The sequence below is a fragment of the Pelobates fuscus genome, chromosome 4 (genome assembly GCF_036172605.1).
Source record: "Pelobates fuscus isolate aPelFus1 chromosome 4, aPelFus1.pri, whole genome shotgun sequence".
Classification (NCBI taxonomy): Eukaryota; Metazoa; Chordata; class Amphibia; order Anura; family Pelobatidae; genus Pelobates; species Pelobates fuscus.
This window is the reverse complement of record NC_086320.1, coordinates 345283665-345301460: the sequence shown is the minus strand read 5'-3', so window position 1 is coordinate 345301460 and position 17796 is coordinate 345283665. Positions and strand designations below refer to the sequence as shown.

Sequence of the window (17796 nt, the reverse complement as noted above, 5' to 3'; positions counted from 1 at the left end):
CAATGTACAGATAGATGTAACTGATGTGATTCTGACAGTAATACACACACACACACACATATATATATATGCATGTATATTATTGTGTGTATTAGTAATATATATATATATATATATATATATATAATTATGCCTATAATATTTACTTATTTTAATATACATTCAAAGTGAAGGGCACACTCATAGGACTTCAAAATAAACAAGATAATTTATTTTTATAGTTGTGCAAATGCATACATTCACCATTTCATTCCCATTACCAAACTGTCCTTAATATGTGAAGGTAGTTGGATTGAAACATTGATAATATGCGAATGCACGTCTGCTTAAAATAAAGCCACTCTTTTGTTTATTTTGAAGCCCTATGAGTGCTTTCTTTCGTTGCATTAATAGTTTTAAAATTTAAGTTATCTTTTCCACCTCAATATCAGCACACTATGCTGGTGCGACACATTATTTGGCTGGTATAGAATTTTTTCCGGGGCTGCTTTTAGTTCCCAGTCCGCCCTGCCTTTAGGAGAGAGCAAGGAACATATTTTAATAGAAAATTGCACTTTTATAAATTAACCTTCTCGTCAATCAGACAAGCGGTCCTGTTGCTTTTTGGTTGTTTTGCTTTGTTGAGCTAAACTCAAGAAGCAGGTAATTGCCTCTATGTTGGTGTAACTAGTGTAACGTTGGGCCGAACACACCCCAATTACTAGTATTATTAAATGTAGCGCATGTTTCCGCTATAATGAGCATACTCACAATCAGTAAATAAATATGTTGCATTAAAGCCTTGTCTTTCTGCAGATGAATCAGTGTGGAACCAAATCGTCAAGAAGTTAGTGGTTGAAAGGAAAGGTGCCAGCATTTCAGAACCACAATATGTGCCTTGCAAGGTGCTGTTTAAACTGTCACCATCAAAAATCTGAATAAACAAAAGTGAAAATATGTTAAAATCCCAATGTTTCCATTTTTTTTTTACAAAAATAAGTAATGCCACCCAGATCAGTGGCTCTTCATTAAGGACGTCAAATTGTTTCCAATAATCTGCTTAGCATTGTTGGAGATGCTGCTATTAATTAACCAAAAGATTATATGACACTGTACAAAGGCTTAATTTAATTAGATTGCATTCATTATATGCATTATGTTAAATTTCATCATGTAGCCATTACAGTATATAACAATTATCCATCAAAGTATAACCAGGATGTGGCTTTTTTATTTTAAATTTGTATTTTATTAGCTTTATACACACACAGGTATATTGCAGGTCAGTAACTGGTTAAGAAATTAGTCGGACCATGCGGTTCACCGTCAGGCAGACATGAAACATGTACGTCAGGACAACATAAACAATAACAATAACATTGTGGGCATAGCATTGTGACAAACAAAAGATTGTGGTGTAGGGGTTGCCAGTTGTGTCCTGGGGTGGCCTCTTTAACTGAAGTGGTGCGATGCAGTGGGCTATAATGATTAGGAGCTATAATGATTAGGAGTGGACTCATTCAGCTAGGGGCCTCTGTGGCAAGAGTCAGGTCGTAAAGTCCATGGTTAAATACCATCCGCTGCTTTGATGTTGGACTCGGGCGGGTAGTGTCTACCTCCTCCTGGTCAGGGTCTCAGTCGCCCAGGAACTCGTAGCTTGGGTAGTGTCTTTGGAGCGATTCCTCCTGGGTTCCCCCTGGTTGTCAGCTAGTCGTTCGGGGTGGTGTCAGCTGTTGCGCTCGGGGTTTTGGGGTTGATACTCAGTTTGTCCCAAAGTGTACGCGGGTCTTGTTCTGACGTGAGGGTGTATAGTTGGTCTCCACTTGGGAATAATAAGGCTCCATCTGTAGCGCACTTCTCGGTCTCTGAGCTGTTTGGCGACTGGTGCCAGTTTGCATTTCTCCACCAGTACCGCAAATGGTATGTCACCATATATTGTTACCACACTGTTCTAAAACTTGACCGCGTCCATCTTTCATCCAGTTAATTCCCTAATCAATTTCCAGTCTAGCAAATAACCCTGTTAATCTGTACATTTGCTATCAATTTTAAAATTAAAATGAAGCAGGTTTTATTATTCACACATTTGCATAGTTTTCAGGTGCACACACTGCATACAGTTTACATGGATGCATTGGGTGGTGCTATGCTAGATCTTCAGAGTTAATGACATTCATTTTAAATAGACCCCTGTTTTGGGAAGCACAACTTTGATTAAAAGTCCCCAACACTTTATTTTGGCTTCATGGTATGTAAATAAAATGTATCTGCTCTCTTTCTTTCCTTCTCCATTCTCAGATTGCCTGTCAAACGCTCCTGCATTACATCATTTTGGCTCTTTCTCTCCATGCTGCTCTCACACAGGGCCTGCCCCTCCTCCCTACTTCCCCTTGCAGGTATTGCTGAGGCGGAAGACAAGCAGGAAAGATGCCCATATGAAGGTCTTCTTCATAGCAGATATGCAGAGCACAGTCTTCTTATCTTTGTGCCAATTGGCACAGACTGCATTAATGGACAGGAGGGACAAGGAGCTGTTTTTAAACCTCTCATTTTAGAGACATTTGGTAGCAATACTGCTGGCACATTGTATAGATAAAATATGATTCATTATCAGTTAAGCGTAAGTTGTAGTTATCATGACAGGTACCCTTTAAGGTGTTTTTATCAACCAGTCTAAAGCCATTTTTACTGATGCTATATATTATAACTTATGAATCTTTCCAAAAATATATATTTCATTTTGTAGACTATATATTACTAACACTAGTATTCCAGTTATTTTTTTGATATGTTTCCAATGATGATGCTAAACCAACTTAAATGCCTAAGACTTGATAAACATTACAGGAAATATATGCTATTTGGGCATATTATAATAAAATGCGTCCATATGCAACATACTACTCAATAATATATGTTGAAAGAATCAAACTAATTTACAGCAATCTCATACCACATACCTATTTTACTAAATGTTTGCTAACATGTTTGCATACAGTTTAGAAATCCTCTTACTTTTACGAAGTCATACACGCATGTCCGGGAAGAAGAGGCTTCTAGGTAAAAAGAAGTAAATGTGAGATTTATCTGCTTGTTTAAAGGAGCTGCAATGTTCCAAACACAGTCCAAATTACTGTCATATTTCCCATCAGAATCTGTGTCCGGAGAGACAATTGCTCCAGTGAAATTAGTAAGGTAGCCACCACATCCTTGTAGAGGCCCTAGTGAAAAAAAAAGGTGACATAAATTAATATATGTTAATGTAATATTCATGTATTTCTTTTACAGAGATTTCCTTAACAAAATAAATTAAAAAACACTCAGTAATGGCTATGTTCCTTCCAAAAGGGCCAGTTAAGAGGCAATTTGGTTGAATTACTGATACTACGAGCTAAGTGAACACGTTTTCTGGATTTCCCCACAATTTATGGCCTTTAATGAATGACTGAATTGCAATTTTATGTTGGGGGTTTACAGAAATTTAGCAATTTAGAAGCTTGTCAGACCTTAGCGTAGAGCCTCATCAGTTATATCATGTCTAACCGGAGGTCCTCTTGTAGTTGTCATTGCCTTATTTCAAGGCTTGCTGTGATTCATGGTCCCCTATTCATTTATACTCAAGTGTACTGAGTTCTGGTATATACTGCCGGATGCCCTGCAACCTGTATTCTTGATTTTCCCAATCCCTACATGTGATGCATGAAAACCCAGCACCATGTTTTTTTGTAGACTTTATAACTAAAATATGCAAGTGTATGTATTCATCTTTACTCACGACTGTGCTCTTACAAATACAACCGTGTGCTGCAGAGGGCACTAATGGGTAACAAATACTCTTAAAAAATGTACAGGTATTACAGTTACACTAACTGTTCAATTCAGTAATTTTTTTTCCAACCATTGCAATGCGATGAGCTTGATGAAGAATTACAAGACTTAATTAAAGCAAAAGAAGCAAGTCTGAGGGTTTCCCTCCATTCACAGACAGTATCACAATAGCCATAGAAACGCAGGTCTCATATGGAGCATCAAACACTACACTAGACTCGCAGGAGACTCAACGATTTGATATCTTCACATACAGCTCATGTATTCAGTAGCATACACCAGTGTGAAGATGGGAGGTCAAACCAATGGAGGTAGTGAACAGTATCACAGATACTAACTATAGGCAGGCTGTAGCTCTTTTTAACAATTTACTTATATCCCGTTGTACAGCGCAGCAGAATTTGTTGGCGCTATATAAATAATAATATCCACTGAAAAACTGGAAAAGAATAATTAACACATAGTATAGAGGATATTTTTATAGCATTTTAAAATATACACTGCACATCAAACAATCTATTACCATTATCGTCATTAACTGCATGTAGTATACAGGGTATTTTTTATAGCATTTTGAAATATAAACGGCGCATCAAACAACTCTCTCATCCTCTGAGACTTGAGAAAATATCTCAAATGTGTACAGAAGCAGAAATGTTTTTTTTGGCAGTAAGAATACAAATTTGGAATTAACATCCTAGTAGTAGTTGTAGTTATAAAGGGACACTCCAGACACCTACAGATCTTCAGTTTGCTTAGGGGTTTAAAAAAAAAAAAAAAAAAAAAAATCTCTCTTTCTAACTCAAGTGCTTATCAGCCTCAAATGCTAGACTGAGATTTGTTAATTCCATAAACTGGGAGTAGCTAGCTCGTTCTTTACAAAAATCTAATATGTATGTTTTACTTTCATTTTGAACTGCAAATCAATTGAAATAGAAATTGCACTAAAAACTTTATCCTTTTTTTTTTGTTAAAATTTGTTTAGACATCAAAGAAACAAATTTCACTAACAAAGCTCCATCTGGTGCCTATAAACAACTACAAGGGAGATGGATAGTAGGCCCCTCTTTTCTCCTCCCATACTTTCAACAGCTGTACATTAGAAACTGTATTCACATATTCTAGCAGTTGAGAGGGGGGTGAGAGCATGCACAATATTATTCAGCACTGAACACAGAGAGTTTATAAGGATTTGTAGCAACTGATAAACCTTTTTACAGTTTTGTGCAACTGTACCATTGTCTACATTCTGTTGGCATTTTTTTTTATGAAGCTACATCACATTGTCTTCAATGTCCTTAATAATACCAGTCAGCAGGATATTTGCCCACTTTAATATATCTATTTTTTGTCACATGTCCGATTTTTGATAAAAAATAGTATCTCAGCCTTTTCTATTCCTATTGTTTCAGACCATGGACTCAATTTAATGTTGTTGGATAAGCTTTTCAGATGATTTAATATTTTTGGATTAACTTTTAAAATAATTTTTTCAAAATGTTAAAATATCAAGAAGTATATAGTACATCAAAATATACCAAACATGTAAAAACAATATTCGAAATATTCTAATATTTTTCAAAATATGAAATCATTTGAAAATAAAATTAAAACAATATTAAAACGAGGCCCATGTCTGAAATAATGCAATAAAAGGGATATTTAGCCACCAAGTCTTTATGTAAAGGATAAAAAAAGAAATTAAAATTAATGCCAAATTGCCAATATTTTTTTTTTTAAAGTGCATGGTAGTGAAGTGGCTAATATATTCCTAAGAAGGTTTTTCATTTCCTGAACTACATTGAAACAAATTCAAACTTTTTTACATTAGAATTAGATTTATCACAGTCACCCACGCAATGAATCATACTTCACTTTATCAACATTAAAGTCCTGTGACCCCAATCACTTGATATTTATTCAGACAGTAAAATATTTCTAAAATAATAATGGGTCTTTTCATTAAACCAATGCCTTTTAACCAGTGGTCGGTACTTAAAATTGGGTTATCATGCTATTTCAAAGGATTTCCCAGTGTGTGGTACTGGTTCATCAGTTTTTCCAAGCTTCAACAGCACACTGTAAATGTACTGTAGAAGGACTAACTTCCTATGTGCTGTGGAGAACCCCCACCATAGTTACATAGTTACATAGCTGAAAAGAGACTTGCGTCCATCAAGTTCAACCTTCCTCACATTTGTTTTTTGCTAGGAAGAATCAAATTAAAGGGACACTATAGTCACCCAGACCACTTCAGCTCAATGAAGTGATCTGGGCAGGGCCGCCATCAGGGCATGACAACCGTGACAATTGTCAAGGGCCCGGCGGCCCTGGGGGGCCCGGCCGCCCGGGCCCCACGTGTATCAGATTAACTGCCGCCGGTGCGTCTGCACCGGGGCCCACACGCTGATGGGGCCCATCAGGTGGCCCAAGCATTTAGGGCCACCCAATGGGCCCTATTATCTTCAGGGGCCTGGTCAGCGCTGTAATAGCGCAACCGGGCCCCTTTAAAAAGAAAATGCAACCGGAAAGCAAGTGCTGCTGGGAGGGAGTAAACAGGGAGTCACTTCCTCCCTGTTTACTCTGCGCGGGGGAAGGAGGAGAGAAAGGCCACGAGGAGAGGCAGCCGACTCACATAATCCCAAGCCACCCTCCTGTGACGAAATGGTAAGTAAGAGAGGAGGGTGGCTGAAAATGAGGTGTGTGTATGTATGCCAGTGTATGTATGTATGTATGCCAGTGTATGCATGTATGCCAGTGTATGTATGCCAGTGTATGTATGTATGCCAGTGTATGAATGCCAGTGTATGTATGCCAGTGTGCCAGTGTATGTATGTATGCCAGTGTATGAATGCCAGTGTATGTATGCCAGTGTGCCAGTGTATGTATGCCAGTGTATGTGTGTATGTGTATGCCAGTGTATGTATGCCAGTGTGTCAGTGCATGTATGCCAGTGTATGTATGTGTGTATGCCAGTGTATGTGTGTATGCCAGTGTATGTATGTGTGTATGCCAGTGTATGTATGCCAGTGTATATATGTATGCCAGTGTATGTATGTGTGTATGCCAGTGTATGTATGTATGTATGTATGCCAGTGTATGTATGTATGTATGTATGCCAGTGTATGTATGTATGCCAGTGTATGTATGTATGCCAGTGTATGTATGTGTGTATGCCAGTGTATGTGTGTATGTATGCCAGTGTATGTATGCCAGTGTATGTGTGTATGTATGCCAGTGTATGTATGCCAGTGTATGTATGTATGTATGCCAGTGTATGTATGTATGCCAGTGTATGTATGTGTGTATGCCAGTGTATGTGTGTATGTATGCCAGTGTATGTATGCCAGTGTATGTATGTATGTATGTATGCCAGTGTATGTATGTGTGTGTATGCCAGTGTATGTATGCCAGTGTATGTATGTATGTATGCCAGTGTATGTATGTATGTATGCTATTGTATGTATGTGTGTATGCCAGTGTATGTATGTGTGTATGTATGTATGCCAGTGTATGTATGTATGCCTGTGTATGTATGTATGTATGCCAGTGTATGTATGTATGCCAGTGTATGTATGTATGCCAGTGTATGTATGTATGTATGCCTGTGTATGTATGTATGCCAGTGTATGTATGCCTGTGTATGCCAGTGTGTGTATGCCACTGTGTGTGTGTATGTATGCCACTGTGTGTGTGTATATGTATGCCAATGTGTGTGTATGTATGTATGTATATATCAGTATGCAGTATGTGTATGTATATGTATGTTTATCAGTATGTATGTCTGCATGTATATGTGTGTGTGTGTCAGTATCTCCCTATGCATGTGTGTATGTCTGTTTCAGTATTTGTATATGTTAGTGTGTGTGTATTCCTGTGGATGGGATTTGGAGGCGGGCCCTGTGGGCGGGCTTGAAGGGGGGCCCAGACCTTGAGCTTTGTTAGGGGCCCCAAAATTTCTGATGGCGGCCCCGGGTCTGGGTGCCAGGTCCCTCTAGGGTTAACCCTGCCTGATGTAAACATAGCAGTTTCTGGGGTTAAGCCAGCCTCTAGTGGCTGTCTTCCGGACAGCCACTAGAGGCGCATCGGCAATGATTGAGGCATATTATGCCTCAATCACGCGGAGCATTCATAGGAAAGCATTGAAAAATGCTTTCCTACGGACACTTTGAATGCGCACGCGGCAGTGCCGCGCATGCGCATTCGGCGCCGGTGACGTCAGACAAGGATGCTGACGTCGGCGGGGGAGGAGAGGTAAGGGAGCCTGGCGGGGGAAAAGGGTGAGTAGCTGAAGGGGTTTTTTACCCCTTCAGCGCCACGGGAGGGGGACCCTAAGGGTGGGGGCACCCTCAGGGTACTATAGTGTCACAAAAACCAAGCGGTTTTCCTGACATTATAGTGTCCCTTCAAGCTTTTGCATGATAAAACATGAAGAATCAATCATTTAGTTAATTTTAAATTGAAGAATGGGTCATCAAGATAATACCATGGGTGCAATTTGGGTCACCGACAAATAAGAAGACCTCTAGTGGAGCTAAACTCAAGAGGCAGCAATTGCTTAGAGTACCTGCCTTGCAAAGACTTCTCACTGAGCTGCATTGGGAAGTCTGTGATTGGACAGCTACAGAAAGTCTGGGCGGGGCTAGAATGGGATGGCTTGGAAAGGCTGCAGACGAGAGATCTGCAGCTTTTAAAAGCTGTTTTTAGATATTCTCCAATGAAAAAATGCAGAATTAAATGCATGCATATTTTCATTGGGGGCATATCTATTTAATATTTTTTATTATTATTATTTGGTCAGGGGAGTGTACCTTTAAGAACCAATGTACTACATAGTGTATTGTGACGAATTTCCAAATATTAATCACAATATCCAAAGAGCAATAAAATCCCAATAGGCTGCATTTAAAGATTTGTTTTTCCAACTCAATTATATTATAATTTACATTTTGCAACCACCTGTCAACTCACCCCAATACACAGGGAGCATATTACTTAGTATCTACACTCTCACATTGTTATTCACTAAACTTTGAATTGGCAAGAACCCAAAGTGAATTTCCCATTTTAGGTCACAATAGATAAAGTGAAAAAAGTCAGCTATGTTTTCAGTTCAATTATATTCTCTAAAAACTGAAATTCACTTTTTACTCACTTGAGTGAATAAACTAGTCATTTTTGTTGCAATATTTTGAAGCAAACTGGAATTTGGATTACTCTATGATACTGAAAAATAAATCTAAAAGTGCAGATGCCAAAAATTTTGTTCTCCTCAGATGACTCTGATTTTATTAAGTGACAGATAATGTTGTGTTAAATTCTGGGTGCGGTGTTGAATGTGCCTTACCTCTCACATGAGTGTATGATCTGATATGTCTAACACAAACAGCATGACATCCACTTGGTGGGATTGCCTCAATCACAGTGAGTAAGAACTAGTATGTATCACATGGATTCCACACAATGAAAGAAGAAGTTGCAGGCTGGGCTGATCTTAGTTGGATTTCTGCTTTTTTTTTATTTTTATTTTTATTTTTTTTTAATTCTTTATTTTTGTAGTGCTTATAGACGTAACAAGGTGCACATGCGGTACCCCAAAGGCAATCCACATGCTTTTGCAAACATTAAGTACAGTGAGGTATATAACAGCTTTTGCACATTTTTAGTATTAATTTGAGTAAGATCAGGATGTAACAATGCTTGTAATTATTCTTGGCATAGTAGGTGCAATCTAAACAACTGGTTTTACATTAACGTCTGGCTACATTGGTTCTGTCATATTATGTTGAAGTCGTCGACTTCAAAGTGTATGTTTAAAACTATAGTGAGGCTTAGTCTGCGCGTCTGTCGTATTTTTATTTTTTTATATATTTTAATCTGAAGCATAAATTGTATAAGATAAATGAGGTTGCCTAATGGTTGAGAACATAAACTGTATGGGTAAATTAAAACCTATGGGAAGGAATATCTTGCTGTGAGATATTAATAATATATACACCAATCACCAAAGGGTAGAATGAAAAAAACGAACGTATGTTGAACCTCAACTGATTTGTTGCACTCATTTTATATTTTTATACTACGGGGCCCCTTTATCCAGTGAGCAATGTGGGAGACTTTCCAGGACCCATGCACCAATCTAGAAAGAGGACATGCACAAATGCCATACAGGACAAAATGGGTGAAAGTGGAGAGTCATGGTGTTAAAGGACTAATAGGCAATGAAGTGGCACATATATTCTTACACTCGACCATCCAACAAGCAAGCAGATTAAAACTGTGTCCACAAACGGGGAGTGTTGAAGGCCTCACCACTGAGTGCTCTGTCTAGGCTTCACAAATGCTTTACAGTTATCCAGCTTTGCTGCATCACTTACAATCTATTTAAATCTCATACATTTGATAAAGATGCAGTTCGAATGCTATACCGAATGTGGTGAGTGATCATTAAGAATATTTTTTATCTACTTTTCATTTTAAAATGCATGTAGCTTGCATTGTTTATCTCCCTTTTTATTTATATATTGCTTTGTTATGGTTCACAAAGAAACAAAATATGTCTCAAAAATAAAGTACAGTACATACAGTCCATGTATATAACTTACCTAATGTCTGTCTGTAAGAAGCTCTCCATCCACGTTTAGTTTCCCCACGGTCTGTTATAAAGACAAGTAACATTTTGTTGCTCGAGGTTCGTATCACCGGGGGTAGAACGTTCCCACAGAATTTCCCAATTAGGTTACTATAGCTGTTTGGACCATCATAAACAGCGACATAATCAAAAATACAATTATATGATGCTTCTAAATCAAATTCGTTAAATCTGTAACAGACATGATGAGAAACATTCAGGAAATTAGGAAATCAGGTAGCATACTTTTTGTTTTTTTATAATTCTTTATTTTGTTTGTGCAAAGGATTGACAAACACACATATAATGCCACAACAGCATGTATACACATATCAACTACAGTAATAGCATGCCATTTGGTAAAGCTGCACATTTTTCATTATGTTATAATATTAGAACTCAAGCTAAATGGATGTATCCACTTAATAAACAAAAGCTAGGTATGCAGTTGTTAACAAGGCATAAGTAGGCATATGGAAAACATAGTATAGTAGCCACTGGATTCCGCCTATGACAGCTGCATTTTGTTATATTAGGCTGAAAACAATATGATGGTCTAAGAATGTATAAACAAAAGTGAGGAAAACTAGCTTGGTTTAGCATGTAACAACAATTTGATAAATTATGCTAGAGGGTCAGAATCGCAACCACATTGCCAGAGGGGACCCCACAGAAAGAACTGGCAGATTGCCCAAGTGGGAAAAGTGAAGTTTTAGCCAATTCCCTGACGTGTCAAGTTCACTGTGGGAGGCATGTCGAGGTTGTTGGAGGTGCCAATATCGGAGGTACGAGTTAGGGCACCTCTCCAGCCCCAGGCCATTATCACGGCCCCCATCAGTAAACCATGGACCTAGGGGGTTCTCAAAGTCCAGGTCCTTCCCCATAAGGGGATAACAGAAGACCCAGGTGTTGTAGGGCCGCTGAGTGCGGGTAGCCTTCTGTACATGTGGACGATGCACTGGGGCCTCACTCCTTTTGGCCATCGGCCCAGGGGGCTAGTAGTAGCAGAAACTCGTGCTGGTGGAGTTTTTTTGCCTGAGGTGGGCCCTCTCCCCTCCCTGCTTTCACTCCTCCATTCACCTTACTGAGGTTCAAGCTGCTTTCCTGCCATGCGTGCCTCCAAAGAGACCCAGAAGTTCTCAAAGATCCCCTCCAAGCATGTCAGGGATTTTGCAACCCAGTCATGAGTTGTTCTTTCAGGCTGTGGGAGTGTCAGGACGAGCCAATGGCCCAACACGGAGAATTAAGTAAAACACATAACAAATACAAACAGTAACAATGGCCGGAATTAACTTAATAGAATAAACAGTAACGAGCCGAGGTCAGGAATACAGAAAGGAACAAATACGGAAAGAACAAAGCCAAAGGGTCAGGGATACCAGAAATACGGGAAGTCAAGAAAAGCCAAGCCAAGATCAAAAACCAATAATCAGAATCAGAAACGCACTCTCGGATAATCAACGGAATGGAAACCACGACAGGGCACTGAACAACTACAGGTTTGGATTTAAATAACTCAGTGTAAATCCTGCTATGGGCTGATTTGGGTCCCATGACCCCAGAACATGCGTGCACAGCGAAAACATGATGCAGCACGCACGTTAACATTACTAGTGATGTCATTGTGGACGGCGTTATTATATAGCAATGCCTTGCAGCGTCCTAACGCTGGACCCGGCCACCGAATTAAAAACTGCATGGAGGGAGAGGCTCTGGAGGTAAGGTGAGTAACTTCTCCCTCCTTTAGTGTGACATGACCGACCAGATGCGGTCACATCGTGGTGCCGATCGGGCACTGCGATAGTGTGACCCCACTGTGACCGGGAGCATGTGATCCTGAGGTGAAGGCGCAACCGCCATCTTGTGTGGATGAGTTGCAGTCAGATTTCACGTAAGTACAGCAGCATAGGTAAGCACTGATAAGCGCTGGGAGCCAGTGGGGACCGGGATAACATCCACCGGTCCGGGGAGGGGCTGCAAGATATTTCCGTGCTCGCTCAGTGCTGTGAAAGATGGGTGGTCGGCCGCTTCACCCACCCATCGTGTGCACCAGGCCGCACCAGAACCACCGGGATTTGCAGAGTAGGCAATTTAGAAAACTGATAGCGAGCCCCCCTGGTGGCCCAAGAGACAGGTAAGTCTTACTATAGTGCAGGCTGGCGTGTTGGGAGTTGATTAAATTGCTTAAATTGAAGAACATGCTTGAAGCTCACCCAACACACGTTCAGTCGCCATGAGGTTCAGGCCCCGCCACCAGCATACATTCATTTTAAGCACCTCTGTCATCCCAAAACAATATAACACATTAATTAAAGTAAACTTGTCATGAGAGGCTAACCTAATGGTTAACAGCTCCTACAGCAAAAATATAGCAAAATATATTAGTTATCATAAAATAAGGAGTTAAACCATCATTTCATATCTAACTATTCCATCTCCAGGATAAGCATTCTGTGGGTGTTTAACTATGATGACTTTTTATGCTATACAATCTATATATAATGTAATGCTTAGTGGTGTGTACCATGGCAAGTCTACTAAGACTTTAGTATAACTTATTGCCAACAGGATTTAATACATCTACTCTAGATACCATATAAAGATATATCGTTTATAAACTGTGGCTTTAAATATTTTGAAAAGTACATTTGCCACCCTGCCCTTCCAGAATATTTTTTTCTCAGACTGAACTACTTTGCCATGGCTTGCAGATGCACTACTATACACACACATCACAAAATGCCACCTTGGCTGCAGTGGATACCTTAGTTCAATAATTTTGTTTTCCTGGGCTGTGACACTGTATGTGCAGTTCATATTATTGTGGTAATTGGTGAAGGCATAAGTAGGACTTCTTAAGACACCAGTTGAGGCATTAAACGTTCCTCCACAAGCTGAGGGAAAAAGAAAATGAAAATGAACATGCTAGCAATCAACACAGATGAGTACAAAAAGGTTGGCAAAGAGACCAAGGATATAATAAACCAAAGACACAATGTTTAAGCATGCCAAGTACTAATTGAGCTTTAATCAGGATTAATATTTTATATTTTCTGAATAATTATTCAAAATGTCTCTCCTAGTTGGTTTCCCCAGAAGCCAAACTGCTTTGCTATAATTTGTAACAAACCAGTTGTTCCTCCCATACCTCTCCATTGTCGATCCTTACACTAGCTTCCTGTATCCTATAGGTGTCAATTTAAAATACTAACCCTTACCTATAAAGCTCTAAACAACTCTAGCCCCTGTTACAACTCTATCCCTATCCGCATGGAGAGCTGGGAGGAAGTGACAGCGCATCGCTGTCACTTTCTCCCAGCTCACACAGAGCCAGCAGCGCGGGAGGAGGCAGCAGCGAGGATGGGGTCGAATCGTCAGAGCAGGCCCCCAATTCCCACCAGCCACAGCCAGCAGAAGGTAAGAACCTGCTGAGTGGCTTAATTTTTTTTAATGTGGGTGTGTTTGTGTGTGTGTGTATCTGTTTGTATGTGTGTAATGTGTGTGTGTATCTGTGTGTTTGTATGTGCAGTATGTGTATCTGTATATAGTGTGGTTATCTCTGTGTGTGTATGTGTGTAGTGTGTGTATCTGTGTGTGTGTGTGTGTGTGTATCTGTGTATGTGTAGTGTGTGTATCTGTTTGTGTGAGTGTAATGTGTGTATCTATGTATGTGTAGTGTGTAGAGTGTGTATCTGTGTGTAGTGTGTGTGTGTATCTGTATGTGTATCTCTGCAGTGTGTGTATCTGTATGTAGTGTGATTATCTGTGTGTTTGTATGTGTGCGGTGTTTGTAGTGTGTGTTTGTATGTGTGCCTCTGTGTATGTGTAGTGTGTGTGTGTGTGTGTGTGTTTGGTGTATATCTGGGTATGTGTAGTATGTGTGTAGTTTGTGTATACTGTATGTGTGTAATGTGTATCTGTGTGTGTAGTCTATGTATCTGCATGTGTGGCAGTGTGTGTATCTGTATGTGTCAGTGTCTGTATGTGTCTGTGTGTATGTCTGTATGTTTGTGTATCTGCAGGCATATCAATGTGTCTGAACATCTGTATGTGTGTCAGTATCTGATTGTATGTCAGTGTTTGATACATATACTGATACACATACAGTTACACAGACACACTGATACACATGCAGATATACAGACACACAAACACTGTCACACATGCAGATACATAGACAAACAGATACAAACACTGACACACATGCAGTACACACACAAACACAAGCTACATCCCCAGCATACACACAGACACACGCTACATCCCCAGCACACACAGACATATACCATATCTCCTGCACACACACAGACACACACTTCATCCCCAACACACCCACATAGAGACACTACCATTGCAGAAGCATATATGTTGGGTTTTATTTTTAGGGGGGGGACATTGCATCTCTTGTGTCCAAACATTATGGATGAGGTGCTTGAGCGACAGAGTTAGGATCCAAAAGAACTTGTATTTCTCTGTTACTCTGTTGAGGCGGACAGGGTGGTAGGGCAAGGGGGAGCAACAGGGCAAAGGAGAGCATTAAAAGTGTGAAATAGGCATTTGGATTGGTGGGACAGTGTGCTTATGAGGGTGCTGAAGTAATTTACTTTTGCAGACGAAAGATCCAGAGTGTAGGAGCACAGCATAAATTTATAGTAGAGGAAGTCAGGTGCAGAGTGAGACTTTTTTTGAGATATCGGTTCAGCTTGGTTTGCCAGGGTTGTAATTGGGAGCGCTTGCTGCGTTTAAATGTAGGAGGTGCCATGTTGTCTAGTTGAAAGGATAGAGTTGAGTTGTAGAGTGAGGTTGCAGAGTTAGGGCAGGTGAGATTTGAGATGGGTAAAAGGAGAGTTTGGAGTGTGGTGGAGAAATGCTGGAGATCAAGGCAGTTGTGGTTTCTGTGAGATTGGAGCGTTGATGGTGGTAAAATTTGGGTACGGGGTATGCCGATGTCAAACGTCAGCAGATGGTGGTCGGATAGAGGAAATGGAACATTGGAGGGATTAGAGGTAGTACAGAGATTGGTGAAGATGAGGTCAAGAGTGTTTCCTGCTGTATGAGTTGCTAAAGTAGACCACTGTTACAGAAAGCAGACAGGAGGCATCAGGGAAGTTGAGGTTGTTGATTGAGATGTTAAAGTCCCCAAGTATGACGGAAGGAGTGCTAGAGGAGAGAAAGTGGGGTAGCCAGGAAGAAAAGTGTTCAATGAATAGCCTCGGATGACTGGGGGGGTGATAGGTGATGGCAATTCTTAAAGGAGTGGGCTTAAATATGCGGACAGTGTGAACTTCAAAGGAAGTAAAGTATAGGGCAGGGGCAGGGAGGATAGGTTGAAAGGTACATTGAGGGGAGAGAAGGATGCCTACACCGCCGCCTGATGATGCCTTTACCTGTACCAGTTTTTGTACTACATCTCCATCTCCATCTCCAAGCTAACATGAGCATTGCCTACACATTCAGCTATTAGATTGTAACCACATCACACGACGTCACTACAACCTGTTCCCAAACCAATTACCTTAATTAATTATTGCACCATTTTTGGTAAATGTGAGGGCAAGTTCTGGTCTGTAAAAAATTATTAAATCAAAGTTTGTGAATCATACAGATACTACGTGTATTCCAAGACCATCCTACCATCCAAGACCATGCATTGCTATCCAACATTCGTTGCTATTGTGCATCTGTTAATAGCCAACATACATTACTATCCTTCATCTGTTACAAGCCAACATATGTTACTTTCCTACATGCATTGCTATCCTGAATTCATTCCTATCCTACATATGTTACTATCCTTCACTTCTACGCTTAGTGCTCCAGCTCACTAAATGGAAAAATAGGCTGGCACAAGTGATTTCCTGGGTTTTAAACAGGTTTTGCAGAGCTAATTAATTTGCTTTCATTGTAACTTTTGATTTATTTATTTTTTTGTTCTGTTTTAATTGTAAGTTGTTTTGCTTTGTCATTAGTTAGTCTGCTTATTTAAAAAAAAAAAAAAAAGGGCCATAATAGCCAATGCCCATACTGAGATTGAACTGTATGGGACAGTAGAACTAGGCTGAAAAAACTAATGGCTGTTAGTAATTAGTAGCTGGCTATGTTGTTTAGTATTTATTTGTAATGCAAGCTTTAGGTTTTACGGATTGTACTTTGATGAAACAATTCATTTAAATGTTTTAGACTGTATATTCTAAAACACATCATCAGAAATGTTTTTTTCCCACTGTGGAGTCATAATGTCTTTGGTTGTTTAAGAACAGCACATGACACCATGTTGTTTAATTTTAGCATGAATAATAAAATAACCCATTGGCCGTGAAATTGCTTTCAGCTGCAGGTCTGTTTCAATACAAAATGTGCTTTACATTGCACTTAAAGGGATCCATAAGTATGTAATCTCTATTTTAAAACACATGTGAAATGAAGGCTGCATGCCATTTGCAAAAGCCAACTTCACTCACGAGTTCACAGCTAATGACACATAACAAACTCAGCTCCCTATTGATACCTATATAAGTGATGCAATGTATTCACAGCTATAATATAATTAGTAAATCAGTATACTGCCAATAAAGTATACTGCTACTAGGCCCAGACTGGCCATCAGGCAAACCAGGCAAATGCCTGGTGGGCAGTGATGGCCATAGGCTCAGGCCAACAGTGGAGCTCAGATGATCTTCCCTGCCGGTCTATCCAGAGCTAGCCTTGCTGTGTGCCATCACGGGCTGGTGACAAGATCAAAGACATTTAGATCCGGAGAAGTGCAGGTAGGAGAACCTGTAGCTCTGTCAGGTTTTGAATATTCCACTTGCGAGCTTGGAGCATTGTCATTGTTACAACAGCACATTGCTGGATTTCACGAGAGCTCACTCACCACCACCAGAGCTTTCAATGTATCCCCTTCCTGACCAATTGTAAGAAGGGAGGGGGATATAAAGTTCTTTTTTTTTTTAAATTTCAAAATAAATAAATGTAAAAAATCAATAATAAAAGAGAAAATATATATATATATATATATATATATATATATATATGCACACACACACACACACACACACACATATATATATTTATTTATTTTCTCTTTTATTATTGATTTTTTTTTTCATTTATTAGGGTGGGAGGGGGACCTAAGGACTCCATAGTGCCAGGAAAATGAGTTTGTTTTCCTGGCACTATAATGGCCCTTTAAGTATTATGATAGTCCAATGAAAAAGGTATGCAATACTCTGGTATTTTGGCATATATATATATATATATATATATATATATATATATATATATATATATATATATATATATATATATATATTTATTTATTTGCTCCCATCTGCTTTCCCACACACTCAATATAGGCC

At 39.5% G+C, this 17796-nt stretch overlaps 1 protein-coding gene across 1 annotated transcript in view; it reads right to left on the bottom strand.

The window, feature by feature from the left end:
- The window catches only part of CUBN (cubilin), a 211485-nt gene that overhangs the window by 8755 nt on the left and 184934 nt on the right, over positions 1-17796 (bottom strand). Inside the window, exons 58-61 of the mRNA XM_063452505.1 lie at positions 13203-13332; positions 10413-10630; positions 2995-3200; positions 751-913 (exon numbers count right to left, since the gene is read on the bottom strand). Of these exons, the coding sequence (XP_063308575.1) occupies positions 751-913; positions 2995-3200; positions 10413-10630; positions 13203-13332 (717 nt within the window). The remainder of the gene's footprint in view (positions 1-750; positions 914-2994; positions 3201-10412; positions 10631-13202; positions 13333-17796) is intronic.